The 18,161-nt window shown below is 37.1% G+C and overlaps 1 protein-coding gene across 2 annotated transcripts; it reads left to right on the top strand.

Moving 5' to 3' along the window:
• The first annotated feature begins 981 nt into the window (after positions 1 to 981).
• On the top strand, positions 982 to 17,070 carry LOC131653166 (F-box protein At4g00755-like). Of its 2 annotated transcripts, XM_058923253.1 has the most exons (7): positions 982 to 1,170; positions 1,451 to 1,698; positions 4,293 to 4,446; positions 4,774 to 5,184; positions 5,301 to 5,470; positions 16,197 to 16,315; positions 16,780 to 17,070. In XM_058923253.1, exons 3-7 carry the CDS (start codon positions 4,311 to 4,313, stop codon positions 16,910 to 16,912), a joined length of 969 nt encoding a protein of 322 aa, XP_058779236.1. In that variant the 5' UTR covers positions 982 to 1,170; positions 1,451 to 1,698; positions 4,293 to 4,310; the 3' UTR covers positions 16,913 to 17,070. The 2 variants fall into 2 exon arrangements, with proteins under 2 accessions (XP_058779236.1, XP_058779237.1); XM_058923254.1 differs by lacking the exon at positions 4,293 to 4,446.
• The last annotated feature ends 1,091 nt before the right edge of the window (positions 17,071 to 18,161 follow it).

Genomic DNA, 18,161 nt, shown 5'->3' with positions numbered 1-18,161 from the left:
TTTACATAAATCCTTTTAATGATTCCAGACATCAATCTTCGATTCAAATCTAGATTACAGAACCAAAGTTCAAAATTTACTGCCAGACTTTGATTCGAGTCAAACATCTTCATGATTTGAATCAAACCTCTCTTATTCGAGTCATGCTTTAGTGTGATTCAAACCAAACTCACAAAAGCAAAATCCTAATTTTCAAAACATGCTTGATTTGAGTTAGATAACATGTGATTCAAATCAGAATTATAGAAGCAAAATCTTAATTTTTCATATTTAGTTTGATTTGAGTGAGTCATTTTTATGATTCGAATCACACATCAATAATTTAAAATTTTAACAAAAATAAAGTACTATTCTGAATAATACTTGACACAACTTAAATCATTATTATATATGTTTCTTGATCTAACCTCCGACTGAAAGGATGACAGGAAGACCCAAATCCGCGGGGTTCATCCGCATCCGAACTCGAGTCAACCGGTAAAAATTCGAATTGACTAATTTCGGGTGCCACCCGATATTTTAGGTGCTGATTTGGGTAGTGTGAAACCCGCATCCGAAACCTCACCCCGCCTAGACCTGAAATTACATAAGTACCCCTAAATATATATAAGTGTAACAAATTTGATGAAAAGTTTTATACTTTAATTTAAATTTCAATGTTGATGGAAAATTGTAATGTTAATGTTGGAAAGTTGTAGTAAAATTGATGGAAAATTGTAATGTTGTTGTTGAAAAGTTGTAGGAAAATTGATGGAAAATTTCAATGTTGCTGTTGTATTTTATGTATTTTGCTGTGAGTTATGATAAAAAAACCCGAACCCAACGGATGTGAACATGAATTTATTTTGTCATCCGAATTTAAGATGTAAATTTGGGTAGTGTGAAACCCGCATCCGCCCTACCTGTTGTCATCCCTACGACTGATTGACTATAAATATTCTCTCTTGATCTAAGTTCTAAATTTTAAAATATAGATACAATATGGTTTTTAGATGTTTTTTTTCTAATTCTATTTTAGAAAATAAAATTATTCTTCTAATGCCAGAAATACCCCCATCTTTCAGAGAGCGGAAGAAGGATTTTTGCTGTGAGAGATGGAGAAATAGGAATTGCGCAACAGAAAGATTGAGCGATGCGAGAGAATCAAAATTGAGCACTGCAGAATGGAATGTAATTTCTTTGATCTCAAGTATCATTCTTCATTTTCTATTTTTAGTTCTCTTTTGGGTTCATTTTTTGGCCATTTTGTTTTGAGAACTTCGTTTATTCACGTACAGTTTCGTTGTATTGTTCAAGTTACCAATCATATCAAATTCAGTAAAAAAAACTATAGAATTGCATTTGCTATTAGGGTTTTGACATGAATTTTTTGTTTCCTTTCTGAATAAAACACCGATATGAATTAAAGTCATAAACCCTATATTTACCAATTTGGATTCACTGAATGCAGGAAGGAGAAAACATTCTCGATGTTATATATGATAATGATAATTTAGATGATGATGTTGAAGAAGGAGAGTCGGTGGACCCCAATTCGAAAAATGTTGTGGGACGAAGTAGTGCTGGAGATATCACTGAAGCAAATCGAGAATCTCATGGCGAGAACTCAAAGTGTGGAGCTAGCAAGAAGAAGAAGAAGAAGAAGAAGAAGAAGAAGAAGAGGAAGGGCTTGGGATCTAAAGTCATGAGTATAGACAGGTTTAACATTCTTCTACATACACTGAACTTGGGTTTTTTCAAGTGTAGTTTACTTTCACAAAATTTGTTATTTGCAAATGAGATTCAAATAAATAACAGTTTAACCATTGAAAAGACTATGTTTCAGTAGATTTCTATAATCCATTCCTGTTAATTTTTTTTAGTAAAGTGTAGTTTTGACCCTTTCATTATCCATGTCTATTGATTTTTCGGAAGGCCTTGATAAGAGAGTGGACCATGATTGTTTCCTTTAGGTAAATTAATTTGATCACTTTCTAAATTGTCTATTTGAAAAATATAAAATGTTTAAAGAATGAACCGATTATAAAAATGTTTTCTAAGAAGTGAGATTATTATATTGATCATCACATTGGTGATGATTAAGGCGGTAATGATAAAGATGACCAGAGAGGTCCATGGCTTCACTGAGAACTTTCAACACATGGCTAAGCACAAATCAATTGAAACCCAAGGCGGCCAGCCATTTATGTGTGTGTGTGTGGGGGGGGGGGGGGGGGGGGAGCGAAGTGAACAAAACTTTGAAATGACAATGATTAATAGATGACAATATTGGCCAGTTGGTAAGTAAAAAAAATTAAAAAATAGAGATTCAACGACAATTACAAGATTTAGCATCGACACACCGTGTACATTGTACGCTAGACATCAGAGAAATAGATAAATAAAAAGTTTAGCTAAAAAATATCTCAATCCACACATTTTTTTCTCCGAAAAAGTACAGAGAAAACAAATGCCCAAATATTTATTTGAGGGATGACTTGTCCTTCTAGAAGAGTTCTACCCTTAAGACACCACAATTATAAATCCCGTGCCATCCATTCCTACGCCTTTGTTTTCTCTCACTTTCTAGGGTTTCTTCTGTCATCTCAGATTCGTACTCTTTTGCTGAAAGGTAATTCCTTTTCCATGCCTATTATGAGTATGTGTGTTCAAAGTTTTCGCATGAATTGAAACCCAAGGCGGCCAGCCATTTGTGTGTGTGTGTGGGGGGAGGGGGAGCGAAGTGAACAAAACTTTGAAATGACAATGATTAATAGATGACAATATTGCCCAGTTGGTAAGTAAAAAAAAATAAAAAATAGAGATTCAACGACAATTACAAGATTTAGCATCGACACAACGTGTACATTGTACGCTAGACATCAGAGAAATAGATAAATAAAAAGTTTGGCTAAAAAATATCTCAATCCACACATTTTTTTCTCCGAAAAAGTACAGAGAAAACAAATGCCCAAATATTTATTTGAGGGATGACTTGTCCTTCTAGAAGAGTTCTACCCTTAAGACACCACAGTTATAAATCCCGTGCCATCCATTCCTACGCCTTTGTTTTCTCTCACTTTCTAGGGTTTCTTCTGTCATCTCAGATTCGTACTCTTTTGCTGAAAGGTAATTCCTTTTCCATGCCTATTATGAGTATGTGTGTTCAAAGTTTTCGCATGAATTGAAACCCAAGGCGGCCAGCCATTTGTGTGTGTGTGTGGGGGGAGGGGGAGCGAAGTGAACAAAACTTTGAAATGACAATGATTAATAGATGACAATATTGCCCAGTTGGTAAGTAAAAAAAAATAAAAAATAGAGATTCAACGACAATTACAAGATTTAGCATCGACACACCGTGTACATTGTACGCTAGACATCAGAGAAATAGATAAATAAAAAGTTTGGCTAAAAAATATCTCAATCCACACATTTTTTTCTCCGAAAAAGTACATAAAAAATAGAGAAAACAAATGGCCAAAATATTTATTTGAGGGATGACTTGTCCTTCTAGAAGAGTTCTACCCTTAAGACACCACAGTTATAAATCCCGTGCCATCCATTCCTACGCTTTTGTTTTCTCTCACTTTCTAGGGTTTCTTCTGTCATCTCAGATTCGTACTCTTTTGCTGAAAGGTAATTCCTTTTCCATGCCTATGAGTATGTGTGTTCAAAGTTTTCGCATGCAACATTGTGATTTTATATTTTTGTCAATACAAGCATGGATTTCCTTCCTTGAATGTCTCTTTTCCTTATATTCTTATTTTTACTTATCATGATTTGGTCATTGGTGCAAAATTTCCATACAATTTTTATTGCTTGACTGTGATTGTCCCCGTGATATCAAGGTTTGCGTCTGGATCGGCCATATTTGGGTTCCATGTTCTGTTCTATCACCAATAATGGCCAGGATTTATATCCTTGATGTGCGCGCGTGTAAACAATTATCAATTCCATTTTTCTTGCTTTGACTTGGTGAATTCTCAAATGGCATGCTTTTCTTAAGCTGTATAATGTTCATCCGAGGCACTATATGTTAATCATGTTTTGGTGGTCGGCAAATTTTCAACTTTATTTTATCATATATTTGTCAGTGCTTTAATCTTAAAAGGGCCTGATTTTGTAAAGAAATTGATTTCAACTCCTTAATGTGCAATTTGCCTTGCATTGAGCTGGTTTTTGGAAGAATATTTCTCATGAGTATGATGACCATGCTTATGAAGATTTCCAGTTTGTGTTTTGATATCACTATTGCTGGCATTGAGCTTTAGCTGTTCTGCAGTTATTGAATAACTACTTTTGCTTTCAATCAGGATCTTATACTTGAGAATATGTCGAAAGTGAAAACCAATTTGGATTTAATCCAATGGCTCGGACATGACATGTCAATTAACGTTTTCTCCTATTTGGATAATCCTCGTGATCTTGTTTGTGCATCTGCTGTTTCTAGTTCCTGGAATGATTTCGGTAAGCTATTTGTGTTTTATTACTTGCAGTGCTAGGATTTTATCATTTGTATCCTTGGAATACAACGGTTGTGGGGTTGCATGAATACACTTGCAAAATAGGATTTCAGCCATATTTTTTAAAATGCTTATTAATATGGAATGTTTTTACGTATGCTATATTAAGTTTGTGAATTTTAATGGCATGCTTCTGAAAGTGAATTTCTCTAATGCTAAATTGTCCTGTATATTTTATGTCACTTGTTTCTCTAATGCAGTGAGGAGCTCAATATTCTCTGGCTTTATTTTGCTGTTAAATAGTAATAATATGAAATCTAAATATTTGCAGTTATTGAAAATGGCCTCTGCAAGCAACTTTGCTTGAAAATGATTCCTGAAATATCTGGTGTTGTTCGTAGCATTGAGGTTGACAACTTGTTTGTAGTTGATGGCAACAAGGTGGGGTACTATACAGAAAAACGAGAGCGTCTAAATAGAAATCATAGAGTCTATGCGCTCCTAGCTTTTTCTCTCATTCCCATGAACAACTGCATCGCACAAGCCATATATGCCTCCAGCACGAATGATCACATAAGACAAAGGCTTGCAAATACATTGGAGCCTAGGGATATTACTGAACATGGCCCGTCATATTGGTCAAGTATAGGGCAAAGCGATCCTTCTGCTACTGAGAGTTTGCTTTATCGGCTGTATTCCAAAATATGTCTTGTCACAGAGATTCATGTCCAACCATTCCAAGGTTAGCCCTATAGATATGTTGACGAATTGTGTATATCAATTTGAACTGAAAAATAAGGTATGCTGAGGTTTCCAAACTTTTGCTTATGCTGACATAGAATTTGTATTTCTTGTCAGATTATCTTAATGACGGCTTCCCTATATATTCAGCTAAAGCTATCCAATTCAAATATGGTTGGACAAGTGACCCCATTGAAATAGATTCAAAGTTTATTTTCCGTGATAAAATGGCTTTTAGTAGGCATGGCATATGTACATATGATTCGCCTGTATTTCCAATGTCTCAGGTTAGTTGAGGTGGTGGTTGACTATCCATTTTAAATATCAATATCTAGTTTTCTTTTTTTCTTTTTCAATTTTTGAATGAAATTTAACATGCAGTTTTTTTGGATAATGCTAATTGGCTCTGATAGAGTATAAGTTAAAACAGTTAATTGATTGGGTGGATAATAAGTGTATCGACTTAGCTTAAAATCATAAATAGTAGAAGGTAATGGCTAGATGAGTAAGGATGACAATGGGTACTGCAAAATTTATCCATGATGGATATGGAAATTACTGGTTTTGACACTATTAATTAACCCATAAAATTTAATGTTTATGAGTACTCTCTTACCTACATTGACACAGGAAACTTAAAAATTAAACTCAAAGACTAGACCTTAAAGTTTACTAGTTCCACACACGACAAGGTCGACAAACACATAGATTGGCTCTATGCCACCAAACTCCAGTCAGTTCTGTCCCTTGGATAACAAGAGAGGGTTCAGTGTAGGTACAGCCATAGCTAAATTGAATTATCTAAGCTGCAGGGAATATTATTTGGCTTATGTAAGAGGTATCCTACAATTCAAAAAACCGGAAGGGCCAAGAGGGGAAGTAAATCAACCCTGCACTCTGCCATGCCTAGTGGCAGTAGTAGTATGAACCAAAAAAGTGCAAACAAGTGAATTAGATTCTTTAGAAACATGTGCCAACCATTTTCTCCATTGCATAGATGCCTAGAAAAAAAATATTTATAATAACAATGTTGACAAAAGACAAACAAAGGATAAACAAGTGGAGATTGTTAAGATGGAATTCTAAGTGGAAGAAGCACTTTATGAAGGTTAAGGCAACAATTAGATCTTGGTTCCTAAATTTCAACTTTGAAGGAATTGGTAGGGCAAAGTAGTTGGTTGGAATAGTAAACTATTTTGGTGGTTAAATCTTTTATTAATAGGTACTTATCTCATTTAGTTGCAGAAGGGTTGAAAGAGATCGTTCATGTTTGTTTGTTTTTGGATAAAGAGCCAAAAAGCAAAACAGTTTTAGCAATACTACTTCACAAATTTAGTTTACTGTTTTTATCTCTTTTCTCTCTTCTTCTTCTCCTCTCATCTTTCTTGAAAACCTTTTTCTCCAACAAATTGGTATCAACGAGCTCGTGTTGCGATTCAGAGTGAATCTTTAATGGCAAACGAAACAACATCAACGCAATTTCTAGCTAATATACTGATTTTCAAAGGTGAAAACTATGAGAGGTGGGCTGCGCAAATAAAGGTCTTTAGATTTTAAGATGTGCTTGAAATCGTGAATGATAGAGTGCCGGTATTGGAAGCAAATGCAGATGATGTTCAGAAAGCTGCGAACAAGGATCAAAGAAAGAAAATTGGAAAATATTTGTTCTTGATTCACCGGTGTGTGGATCCGAACGTGTTAGAGAAGATCATTGAAGAAAAAACAACCAAAGGAGCGTGGGACAAGTTGAAGAACTTGTACGGTGGAGATGAAAAACTGAAGAGGGTGAAGTTTCAGACGTTGAAAAAGCAATTTGAGATGACTCAGATGAAGGACAATGAATCAGTCTCAAATTTTTTTTTATGTGTTGTGCTATTAACGAACCAGATGAAGGCGTGTGGTGAATCATTCAACGATTTGCAAAAGATTGAGAAAGTGTTGAGATCTCTGACTGCAACATTTGATTATGTTGTAGTGTCTATTGAAGAGTCCAAGAACCTAGCTGAGATGAAGTTAGATGAACTTCAAGCTTCATTAGAGGCTCATCAAATGAGGCTGAAGCAGAGAAACTCAAAAAGGGAAAAAGTGGTTGAACAGACATTGCAAGCAAGTTTCATCTAGAAGTTTGGAAAAGAGAAGTCGAAATAGAGAAAGAATCTTGCTAATGATGGAAGTCAAGCAAGAATTCAAAGAATCACTCTAATTCAACCAAGAAAGACATGGGCAACAAGTATTCTGAAAAGCAAATTGAATGAAGGAGGTGCAGTGTTACAACTATCAAGGATTTGTTCATTATACTCAAGACTGGCGAAGAAAGAAAGAAGCAAGAGAAAAAGATAATTAGTAAGCGCAATATGCACATGCTCGAGATAGTGATTCTGATGATGTGCTACTAATGGCAAATACTCATTCGAGCAATGAGCAAATCAACATGTGGTACCTAGATTTTGGATGCTGCAACCACATGACTGGAAATAAAATTTGGTTCACCAAATTAGATGAATCAGTCAAGAAAGTGATCAAGTTTGCAGACGATAGACACATCACATCAGGTGAAAAAGGAAACATATTTGTGGTTAGTAAGGATGGTCGAAAACCTAACATCACTGATTTGTTGTATGTACCTTTGATGACAAGTAACTTGATAAGCATAAGTCAATTACTTGCGAAAGGGTACAACATGAAGTTTGAAAAGAATCAGATGAAGGTGTATGATGGTGATGGAAGATTGATTATGAAAGCACCATTGGCAGACAACAAGACCTTCAAAGTACTGATCAACATAGTTAATCACAAGTATCTTGCTTCGACTGCAAAATAAGACAACAATTGATTATGACATCACAAATATGGACATCTAAACTTCAAAAGGTTAGTTATGCTCAACCAAAAGAAGATGGTGTATGACTTACCTCTGGTGAAGGAACCAAGTCAGGTGTTTGAGGAATGTTGTTAAGCATAGCAGGCTAGAAAAGCATTCAAGCATGATTTGCCCATGAGGTCGAAGGAAAAGCTGGAGCTAGTTCCCTCTGATGTGTGTGGACATTTTGAAGTTAGGTCGAATGGAGGTAACTGCTATTTCCTAACATTCATAGATGAATTCACCATATATTGTGGATTTACCTTATTAAAAGGAAAAGTGAGGTATTCACACAGTTCAAGTTTAAATTGCATGTCGAGAAACAAAGTAGATACAAGTTGAAGAAACTGAGAATTGATGGTGGTGGTGAATACACCTCTAGAGAATTTGCTAAGTTTTGCAAATGAGAAAGGTATAGGGCAAGAGGTCATGGCATTCTATACTCCTCAGCATAATGGTATAATTGAGAGGAAGAATCAAAGTATACTGAACATGGCGAGAAGTATGTTGAAAGCTAAAGAAATGCCAAAAAGATTTTGAGGCGAAGTAGTTTCGACAGCAGTGTACATACTTAACATATGTCCAACCAAGAAGATAGTCGAGAAAACTCCTAATGAGGCTTGGACATGACAGAAGCCAAATGTTAGTCATCTTAGATTTTTTGGATCAATGTGTTTCAGGCATGTACTTGAGCAATAGAGGAAGAAAATAGATGATCAAAGACAGGCCATTGTGCTCATAGGTTATCATTCGACAGGTGCATATAAGTTGTATTTACCAAATGATGATAAACTAGTGATAAATAGAGATTTTCTAGTGGACGAGAGCAAAGAGTGAGATTGGAGTCATAAGTCAGTTTGACAGGAGTCAGGTACCGTCACAACTGTGTTTGAAGAAGACCAACAAACTGAAGTCACAACCAATCGAAATGAAAAACCATCTGAGCAAAATGTCAGAAGATCGATTAGAGCAAGAACTGCGTCAACAAGGCTAGCTGATATGTGAGATTCTCAGATCAAGCAGTCGATGCAGATGGTGACTTAATAGAAAAAGCAATGATGATGGCTGAAGCAGAATCAATCAATTTGGATCGAGCCATGAATGATTCGAATTGGTTGGCAGCCATGAAAGAAGAACAAAGGGCAATCGAGAAGAACAAAACCTTGGGAACTTGTCGAAAAACCAATCAAGAAGCCAATTGATGAGAAGTGGGTTTACAAGCTGAAACGAAGGTCAAATGGTGAAATTGCCAAGCATAAGGCAAGACTATTGGCAAAAGGTTTTCTGCAAAAATCTGGCATTGATTTCGATGAAGTTTATGCATTAGTTGCAAGGATGGAGACAATTAAAATTATTGTGTCGATTGCAATATATAAAGGGTGGAAGATACATCAGCTGGATGTAATATCAGTATTTCTGAATGGACCTTTGGAAGCAGAGCTCCATGTCAGTCAACCACCAGAATTCGAAATCAAAGGGCACGGGTCAAAGGTATATAGATTGAGGAAGGTTTTATATGGTTTGAAGCAAACCCCAAGGGCTTAGAATAAGATAATAGATAGCTTCTTGATCGAAGCAGGTTTCACAAAGTGTGTCTCTGAACATGGAGTGTATGTCAATGATGCAGACATGGCCAATTGAATTATTTTATGCCTGTATGTAGATGATTTGTTGAAGCAGAGATAAGAAGAGTCAAGTCGAAGTTGATGCAAGAGTTTGAAATGTCCGACCTAGGGAAATTGTCATATTTCTTAGGGATAGAATTCAAAGATACAAGTGAACGAGTGTTCTTGCACTAGAAGAAGTACGCCCAAGATATCTTTAAAAGGTTCAAGATGAGCAACTGTAATGCAAGTGTCACACCATTAGAAACTAGAGCAAAGTTGAAGAATACTGTTAAGAGTCTCACATCGTACAATATATGACCTGAACATGTGCTTATAAGTGGGGGCATCCTCACTCTACAAGCCAGTTTTGTAGGATTGATTAGGCCCAATCACATTTCTTAACATGGTATTAGAGTCTCGTTTATGATCCGGTGGACCACCTGCTATCAGGTTTTCGCTATCGGACCACCCATCATTTATTTTAACGCTCCAGCTGTCTAGTCCTGCACGTGAGGGAGTGTGTTAAGAGTTCCACATTGGACAATATACGACCTGAACATATCTTTATAAGGGAGGGCAATACTCACCTATAAGCCGGTTTTGTAGGGTTGAGTTACGCCCAACCACATTTCTTAACATATACAAATGATGAGTTTGTAAGTGAAACAATGTTCAAACAAATCATTGGATCCTTGAGGTGTCTTTGCAATACAAGGCCAAATATCTATCAACGTGCGGATTGTTGAGCAGATTCATGGAGAAACCGCAAGAATTTTCATTTCAATGCAGTTAAGAGGGTGCTGAGATACATAAAGGGTACGATTGATCATGGTGTGTTGATGCCAAGACAAAAGAAGATCATCACAAATGCAGAGGTTTATGGCTACACTAATTCAAATTTAAATGGAGATTGTTAAGATAGAAAAGACTAAGAGACATTTGAATAAACTGCGTGTTTTGTAAAGCACTACGGAGACTTTATTATATATAGAGAGATTACAGCTAATTACATAATATAGTCGATGTGGGACTATTCTATATACAAATATTCTTAACACTATATATCTACAAATATCAACACTCCCCCTCAAGCTTGAGCATATAAGTCAAATGCACCAAGCTTGCCACATATATAATTAGTTCTGGGACTTCGCAAGGATTTTGTAAACACATATGCTAATTGATCATTGGAGTTGACAAAGCTTGTAACAATTTCGCCTGATTCAATCTTCTCTCTGACAAAGTGACAGTCTATCTCAATATGTTTAGTCCTTTCATGGAAGACTGAATTTGAAGCAATGTGCAATGCAGCTTGATTATCACAAATAAGTGTCATTGGTCTTGCTTCTTCAATTTGAAGTTCTTTTAGCAATTGTTTTAACCAAATGAGTTCACATGTCGCCATTGCCATGGCCCTATACTCTGCCTCGGCGCTTGATCTTGCAACTACATTTTGTTTCTTACTTTTCCAGGATATAAGGTTTCCTCCAACAAGTACACAATACCCAGAGGTGAATCGTCTATCAATGGGTGATCCTGCCCAATCAGCATCAGAGTATCCAACTATCTGAGTATGTCTTTTATCTTCATACACGAGACCTTTTCCTGGAGCACACTTGATGTATCTCAGAATCCGGACAACAACATCCATGTGTTCTTGGCAATGAGAATTTAAGAACTGACTTACCACACTAACTGCAAAAGAGATGTCCGGACGAGTGATTGTGAGATAATTCAACTTTCCAACCAATCTCCTATACCTTCCTGGATCAGATAGAGGCTCCCCCTGATTGGGTAGCAGCTTGACACTTGGATCCATAGGAGTATCAGCTGGTTTAGCGTTCAACAACCCTGTTTCTTGCAAAATATCCATAGCATATTTCCGCTGGGATATTACCAAGCCATCTTTAGATTAGGCCACCTCAATTCCCAAGAAATAGCGGAGTTTACCAAGATCTTTTGTCTGAAATTGATTCGAGAGATGTTTTTTCAACTGGAGTATTCCTTGTTGATCACTACCCGTTATCACAATATCATCCACATATACAATAAGATAGATACACCCTTTGGCAGAGTGACGATAAAATACAGAATGATCAGCTTCACTACGGACCATACTAAACTGTTGTACCACAGTGCTGAATCTGTCAAACCAAGCTCTCGGAGACTGTTTAAGACCATAAAGAGACCTATGTAGCCTACAAACCATATGTGAGGACTCCCCCTGAGCAACAAACCCAGGTGGTTGCTCCATATATACTTTCTCTTCAAGATCACCATGTAGATAGGCATTTTTGATGTCAAATTGATGAAGAGGCCAATGTCAAATGGCTGCAATGGCTAGAAGAAGTCTAACAGATGCCATCTTGGCTACAGGCGAGAAAGTATCACTATAATCCAACCCAAAAATCCGAGTGTATTCTTTGGCTACCAAACGAGCTTTAAAACGATCAATCTTACCATCTGGACAACCTTCACTGTATAAAGCCAACGACAACCAACTAACGATTTCCCAAGGGGTAGATGAACCAGTTCTCAAGTACCACTGCTTTGAAGAGCACACATTTCGTCAATCATTGCTTGCCTCCACTCAGGGTGAGATAATGCTTCAACTGGAGTGTTAAGAATAGAAACAGAAGACAAATAAGTATACTGCAAAGGAGAAAGACGATGATAATATAAATCAATATAATGTGGAGAAGGATTTCGTGTTTGACGTATACCTTTTCGAAGAGCAATTGGAATATCGGACACAGGTTGCGGGATCGGATCCGGTGATGGCGAAGGCGTCGGAGGAGAGTCTGCAATGACCTCAGGGACAGGTACTGCCTCAGGAATAGGTACGACAGAAGTGGGTTGGCGACGCTGATATGTTTGAAGTGGGCGAGTAGTGGGAGGGTCAACCGTAAGGCTAGAATGATGGGGGATAAGGGGAAATGAGACTTCCAGAAGAGGTGTAGGAGTACTTTCTAGAAGGGGTTCCGGAGTTACTTGGCTGAACTCGAATTATGGAATAGACTCGAAGAAGCTAACATCGGCCGATACGAGGTATCGTTGTAGAGTATGTGAGTAGCAACGATATCCCTTTTGGGATCGATGATAACCAAGAAAGACACACTTTAGTGATCGAGCTGATAGTTTATCAAGACCAGGGGAGAGATTATGTACAAAACACGTAGACCCGAAAACTCGAGGAGGAATTGGGTGAAGAGGAGAGTTTGGAAACAGGATTAAGTGGGGGATTTTATTATTAAGGACAGATGAGGGCATGCGATTAATGAGGTAACATGGCGTGAGCACCGCATCCCTCCAAAACCGGAGAGGAACATTACCATGGAGAAGTAGGGTCCGAGTGGTTTCTACGAGATGCCGGTTTTTACGTTCGGCTACCCCATTTTGTTGAGGTGTATGAGGACAAGATGTTTGGTGCAGAATACCATTGGATGACATAAAAATTTGAAATTGTTGGGATAAATATTCGCGTGCATTGTCACTTCTTAAGGTACAGATAGACAAGCCAAATTGAGTTTTTATTTCTTGATAAATTTTTTCAAAAATAGAAAACAATTATGATTTGTTCTTCATTAAAAATAGCCACGTGCAACGTGAAAAATCATCAATAAAAGCGACAAAATACCTAGACCCAAAGGTAGACTCAGTACGCGAAGGACCCCAAACATCGGAGTGAACTAAAGCAAAAGGGGACGCAGCCCGTTTATTAACTCGATTGGGAAAGTGACTACGAGTATGTTTCCCTAACTGACAAGACTCGCAATGTAAATTAGATAATTTAGATAAGCTGGACACCATCTTTTGGAGCTTGGGAAGACTTGGATGACCTAACTGTGCATGTATAATGAGTGGAGAATCTGTGGCAGAGCATGTGGTGGATGACGCAGAGAAGTAGTAGAGGCCTTGAGCCTCACATCCGACGCCAATCGTCTGTCCCGAACTCCGGTCCTGCAAAGTAACAACACAATTAGTAAAGGTGATAGAACAATTAAGGGCACGAGTTAAACGACTGACTGACAATAAATTAAATGGACAATTAGGTACATATAGGACAGAAGTAACAGAGAGAGATGGTAGGATTTGAACAGTACCAATCCCTTGGGATTGAGTTTGAGAACCATTTGCGGCAGTTATACTAGGTAAGAAACTAGAGGTAGAGATGGAAGAGAAAAAACCTTTATTACCGGTAACATGATCAGACGCACCAGAATCGAGGACCCAAGGACCAAGAGGAGATGATTGAGAGAAGCAAACAGATGAATTACCAATGTGTGCAACCGAAGTCGTGGAACCAGAGTTCTGATTAGTCTTACACCACCTGAGAAAATCGTCGTAGCTTGGCGTAGGATTTTGAAGTGAAGGTGAAGTTTGCATAGTATCTGGATAATCAATTTGGGTTGCATTTACTTGACGTGGAGGTCTGCCATGCAGCTTCCAGCAACGGTCGATAGTATGCCCGAGTCGGTTACAATGGTCACACTTGGGACGAGGTTTGGAGTTGGATGACCCTCCTCGAAGGCGATTTTGATTGTTTCCAAGAGATGCAAGGGCAGCAGTGTCACCTGGTGTTGGAGCAGCAATAGATGGAGGAGAAACCAGACCAAACGCATGAGGTGTAGCCAAGCGCAACAGTTTTTCACTAACTGTATCATAGTTAGGAACAATAGTACTTGATAAAATCTGGTTACGAACGGATTCGAGTTCTGATGGTAGTCCTTTAAGTGCCATGACCATGAAATATTTACTCTGCTGTTCGGCATGAGCTGTTGCATCTTTTGCGTAAGACATGAGGGTTGCGTAGCTGGCTTTCAAGGCATCAAGCTTACTCAGATAAGCTTGCACATCCATATTTTCCAACGTTAGTGTGTTGAGTTTGTGGATGACACTGTATAGAGAGTGAACGTTGTTGGAAAAGACTTTCTTGGCCTTTTCCCATACCTCATAACAAGTGGAGAAGGCTTGGTACTGAGCTTGGAGGTTAGGTGCTATAGAAAACCACAACACAGTACACAGAGGGGCATCAGCTTTCTTCCATTTAGCGAGTTTGTCGGCTGCAACGGCAGACAATTTTGTGGTTAGGTGCTCTTCATATCCCTGACCGTGAAACCACATATCGACAGCACGAGCCCATATGTTATAGTTTGCTGATCCTGTCAGTTTTTCACATGGGATCAGCGGAACTTTAGTAAACGAGTCTCCCATAGTTTCAAGTTAACAAGAACGGGGCTGTTTGAACTGGAGGGCAGATTTTTGCGAATCGGAAGAAGAAACAGAGACCGGATCTGTGATCAGGGGACAAAATCGAAATTTTTTTTTCGATAAACAATACCGCGGCCATGAACAGTGCACGTCAATGAACAGTTCGCGCCGGTGAACAGTGCCAAGATAGTCACCGAAAAGAAAAGAAAAAATAGGCAAAGCGGAATGATGACACGGTTTGCAGAAGGAAATTTCTCACCGGAAGACAGTAGGTCAACCGGGTAAAACACGGCGAAGAATTTCCTCTTAGTAGGCTCTAGATACCATGTTAAGATAGAAAAGACTAAGAGGCATTTGAATAAACCGTGTTTTGTAAAGCACTACGGAGACTTTATTATATATAGAGAGATTACAGCTAATTACATAATATAGTCGATGTGGGACTATTCTATATACAAATATTCTTAACACTATATATTTACAAATATCAACAGAGATCAAGATGAGATGAAGAGGACTGCAGGCTACATATTCATGATCGAAGGCGCTCCAATCTCTTGGAGCTCAAGGAAACAAAGTATTGTGTGGCATTGTCATCATGTGAAGTTGAGTACCTGACTTCATTGTATGCAACATGTCATCTAGTATGAATAGAGATGTTGATAGAAGAGATAAAGTCATGGAACCTAAGAAAATGAAGTTGTTTGTACTTGGTAGATAACAAGTCAGCCATCGACTTAGCCAGTCATCCTGTATGTCATGGCCGAAGTAAACACAGAGAAGATATCACGTTCTTAGGGATCAAGTAAATAAAGGGAAGCTTGAACTTGAGCATTGCAAGACAAAATGATTACTAGCTGATATACTCACCAAACCCCTGAAGAAAGTCAGGTTTGATGAGTTGAAGAAAAGCATTGGAATGAGAAATCTCGAAAACATGAATTAGGTGGTGTGTTAGAAATTGTAATTCATTGTTTTGTAGAAAGTTTGTATTCAACATAGGTGTGTTTGACCTAGTCGAAGTAGTAGAAGTCAGTTGTATTCGAGAGAGTCGAATACAGTATATAGCTGTTGTGCCAAAGACAAAATATTATTTTGAATATTTTGTGTTTGGATTGAATATTTTGGGCTTGGATTGTATGTTTTGGGCTTGAGCCTTCATCGCCCATAAATAAGCATGACCTTGTATAGTTTTACCAATAACATCTTTAGCAATATAGCTTCACAAATTCAGTTTACAGTTTTTATCTTTCTTCTTCGTCTCTGATCTTTTTTAAAAACCCTTTTATTCCAACATTTATGAATTTTGAAATGCATTGGTGGCATATTGTACAGGAAAACAAGTTACAGCATTTCAAGCTACCTGAACCTGTTTTGTGCATTGGAGGTTTTCTGGTAGTGAGGCTGTTAGGAAGTGTTCAAAAAAATGGAAAGGATAATTTATTCTACACATGGTATGTTTCTCAAATCTCATATCTTCCTCTCACATATTATCGTTTGGGTCAAATATTGACTGAAGAGCTTGATTGCCAATTTAAATGGAATTGGTAAGTTGTTCATTGATGGATTTCACAAATCCAGATTGATGAAATATGTATATTATTCAATAGAAATGAGCATAGGATCACATGTCCAGAGTTAGAGATTTCTAACCAGAGACATATCTCTCCTAACCAACTCAATAGCAATAGTCCTGAATACCCTCTCTCCTAACACACAATTGAATGACATTGAATCAACGTACACCTAACTAATTAAGATATTCTGTCACGCACACGCATACGGATTTAGGTTCTTTGTTCATCACTTTTGTGTCTATCGATCACACTCACATTATGGTATCACTCTTTAAGTAAAAAATCTTTCTTATTTGCTTATATGTTTTTCTGCTGTAATAAATTGGCTTACTGTGGTACAGCATCTCCCATGTTAAAGTTGTTGGACAAATAATTTCTCCAGAATTTATTGTGAGGAGAGGAGGATTCGACGACATGGAAGCTGTAGCTTCAAATATTTCCAGCATACAAGATGGTGTGGGTGTGGGTATGTGACCCGCTCATAAGTGGATGAACTAAATTGTTTTTACAATGGCACTTTCAAAGGATTTTTACTTTTAGTATATTATGTTAAATGACATTATTGATTTGAATTTATTATAGCATCGATTACTTTATGAATTTATATAAATAAAATTTCATACTTGATGATAGATGCCAAGCTGTTCTATTTTGGCCTTGTAAATGTTTTTAATTTATATAAACAAAGTTTCATACTTCTGATAGATACCAAGTTGTTCAATTTTGCCCTTGTAAGTGTTTTATGCTCATTTTAGTTTTGTCTCAAGATGAAAATATGAAGGTCACTCATCAAAATGTTTGTGTTGGTGCCTTTTGCAAATTTATTTACTAGACCTATAACCTTTGGATTTAGCATTCATCTTTGAGGTACTCCCTCCCTCTTATAATTCCTGTATTATAAAAAAAATTTACTTTTTAGATTTATTGAATAATTAATGTATCTGGTCTATATATAAACCAGATACATTAGTTATTTAATAAATCTAAAAAGTGAATTTTTCTTATAATATGAGACGGAGGGAGTATGTGTTAAATTAGGATGGACATCTGATCGGTTTGAGTTGGTTCTTGTCCAATATGTCAAACTGACCGGAACCATGGATGGACTTGTTAGCTCAATTTTGAATAAATATTTAATTGGTTTGACCGTGTTCAGTTAAATTGGTTAAAATGGACAATTTTGTTCGGTTAATTGATATTTAATTTTGTCATAAAAAAATCTGTTACATTTTTTAAGTAATTCAATACTAAATAAAAACTGTAGGCCTTCAAATTTCCCAAAAGAACACTTTTACATCGAACATGTAAATTTAGCCTTTTTAATATTACAAATGGCCTACAAAAAATCATTTTTTATTCCACCATATAGTATAAAGAAATATCCTACGCATTTCTAAAAATATTTCTAAAATATCGAAAATATATTTTTGATGTACACCTTTTTTTTTAAATTGCACTTACGTAAAATCGGAAATGCATTTTCGGTATATACAAATGCACTTTCGGTATGGTTGAATCCTTAATGGGCCTGAATCTTGAATTGTTTCACCCATGTCGCATATTGGACGTTTTCTATCTCCAAAGTGACGGCGGTTTTTGATATTTGAGACAACAAGAGCTGGATGGAATTTGGTAGAGTCAGATATGATAGCTGACGAGAGAGTGAGAAGTAAAAGAAGATCAAACCCTAGACTTGTGATAACATGAAAGAATATAATTATGC

Source organism: Vicia villosa, linkage group LG2, assembly GCF_029867415.1.
Source record: "Vicia villosa cultivar HV-30 ecotype Madison, WI linkage group LG2, Vvil1.0, whole genome shotgun sequence".
NCBI classification, from domain to species: domain Eukaryota; kingdom Viridiplantae; phylum Streptophyta; class Magnoliopsida; order Fabales; family Fabaceae; genus Vicia; species Vicia villosa.
The sequence above is the reverse complement of the archived record's forward strand: the minus strand, read 5'-3'. Positions and strand labels throughout refer to the sequence as shown.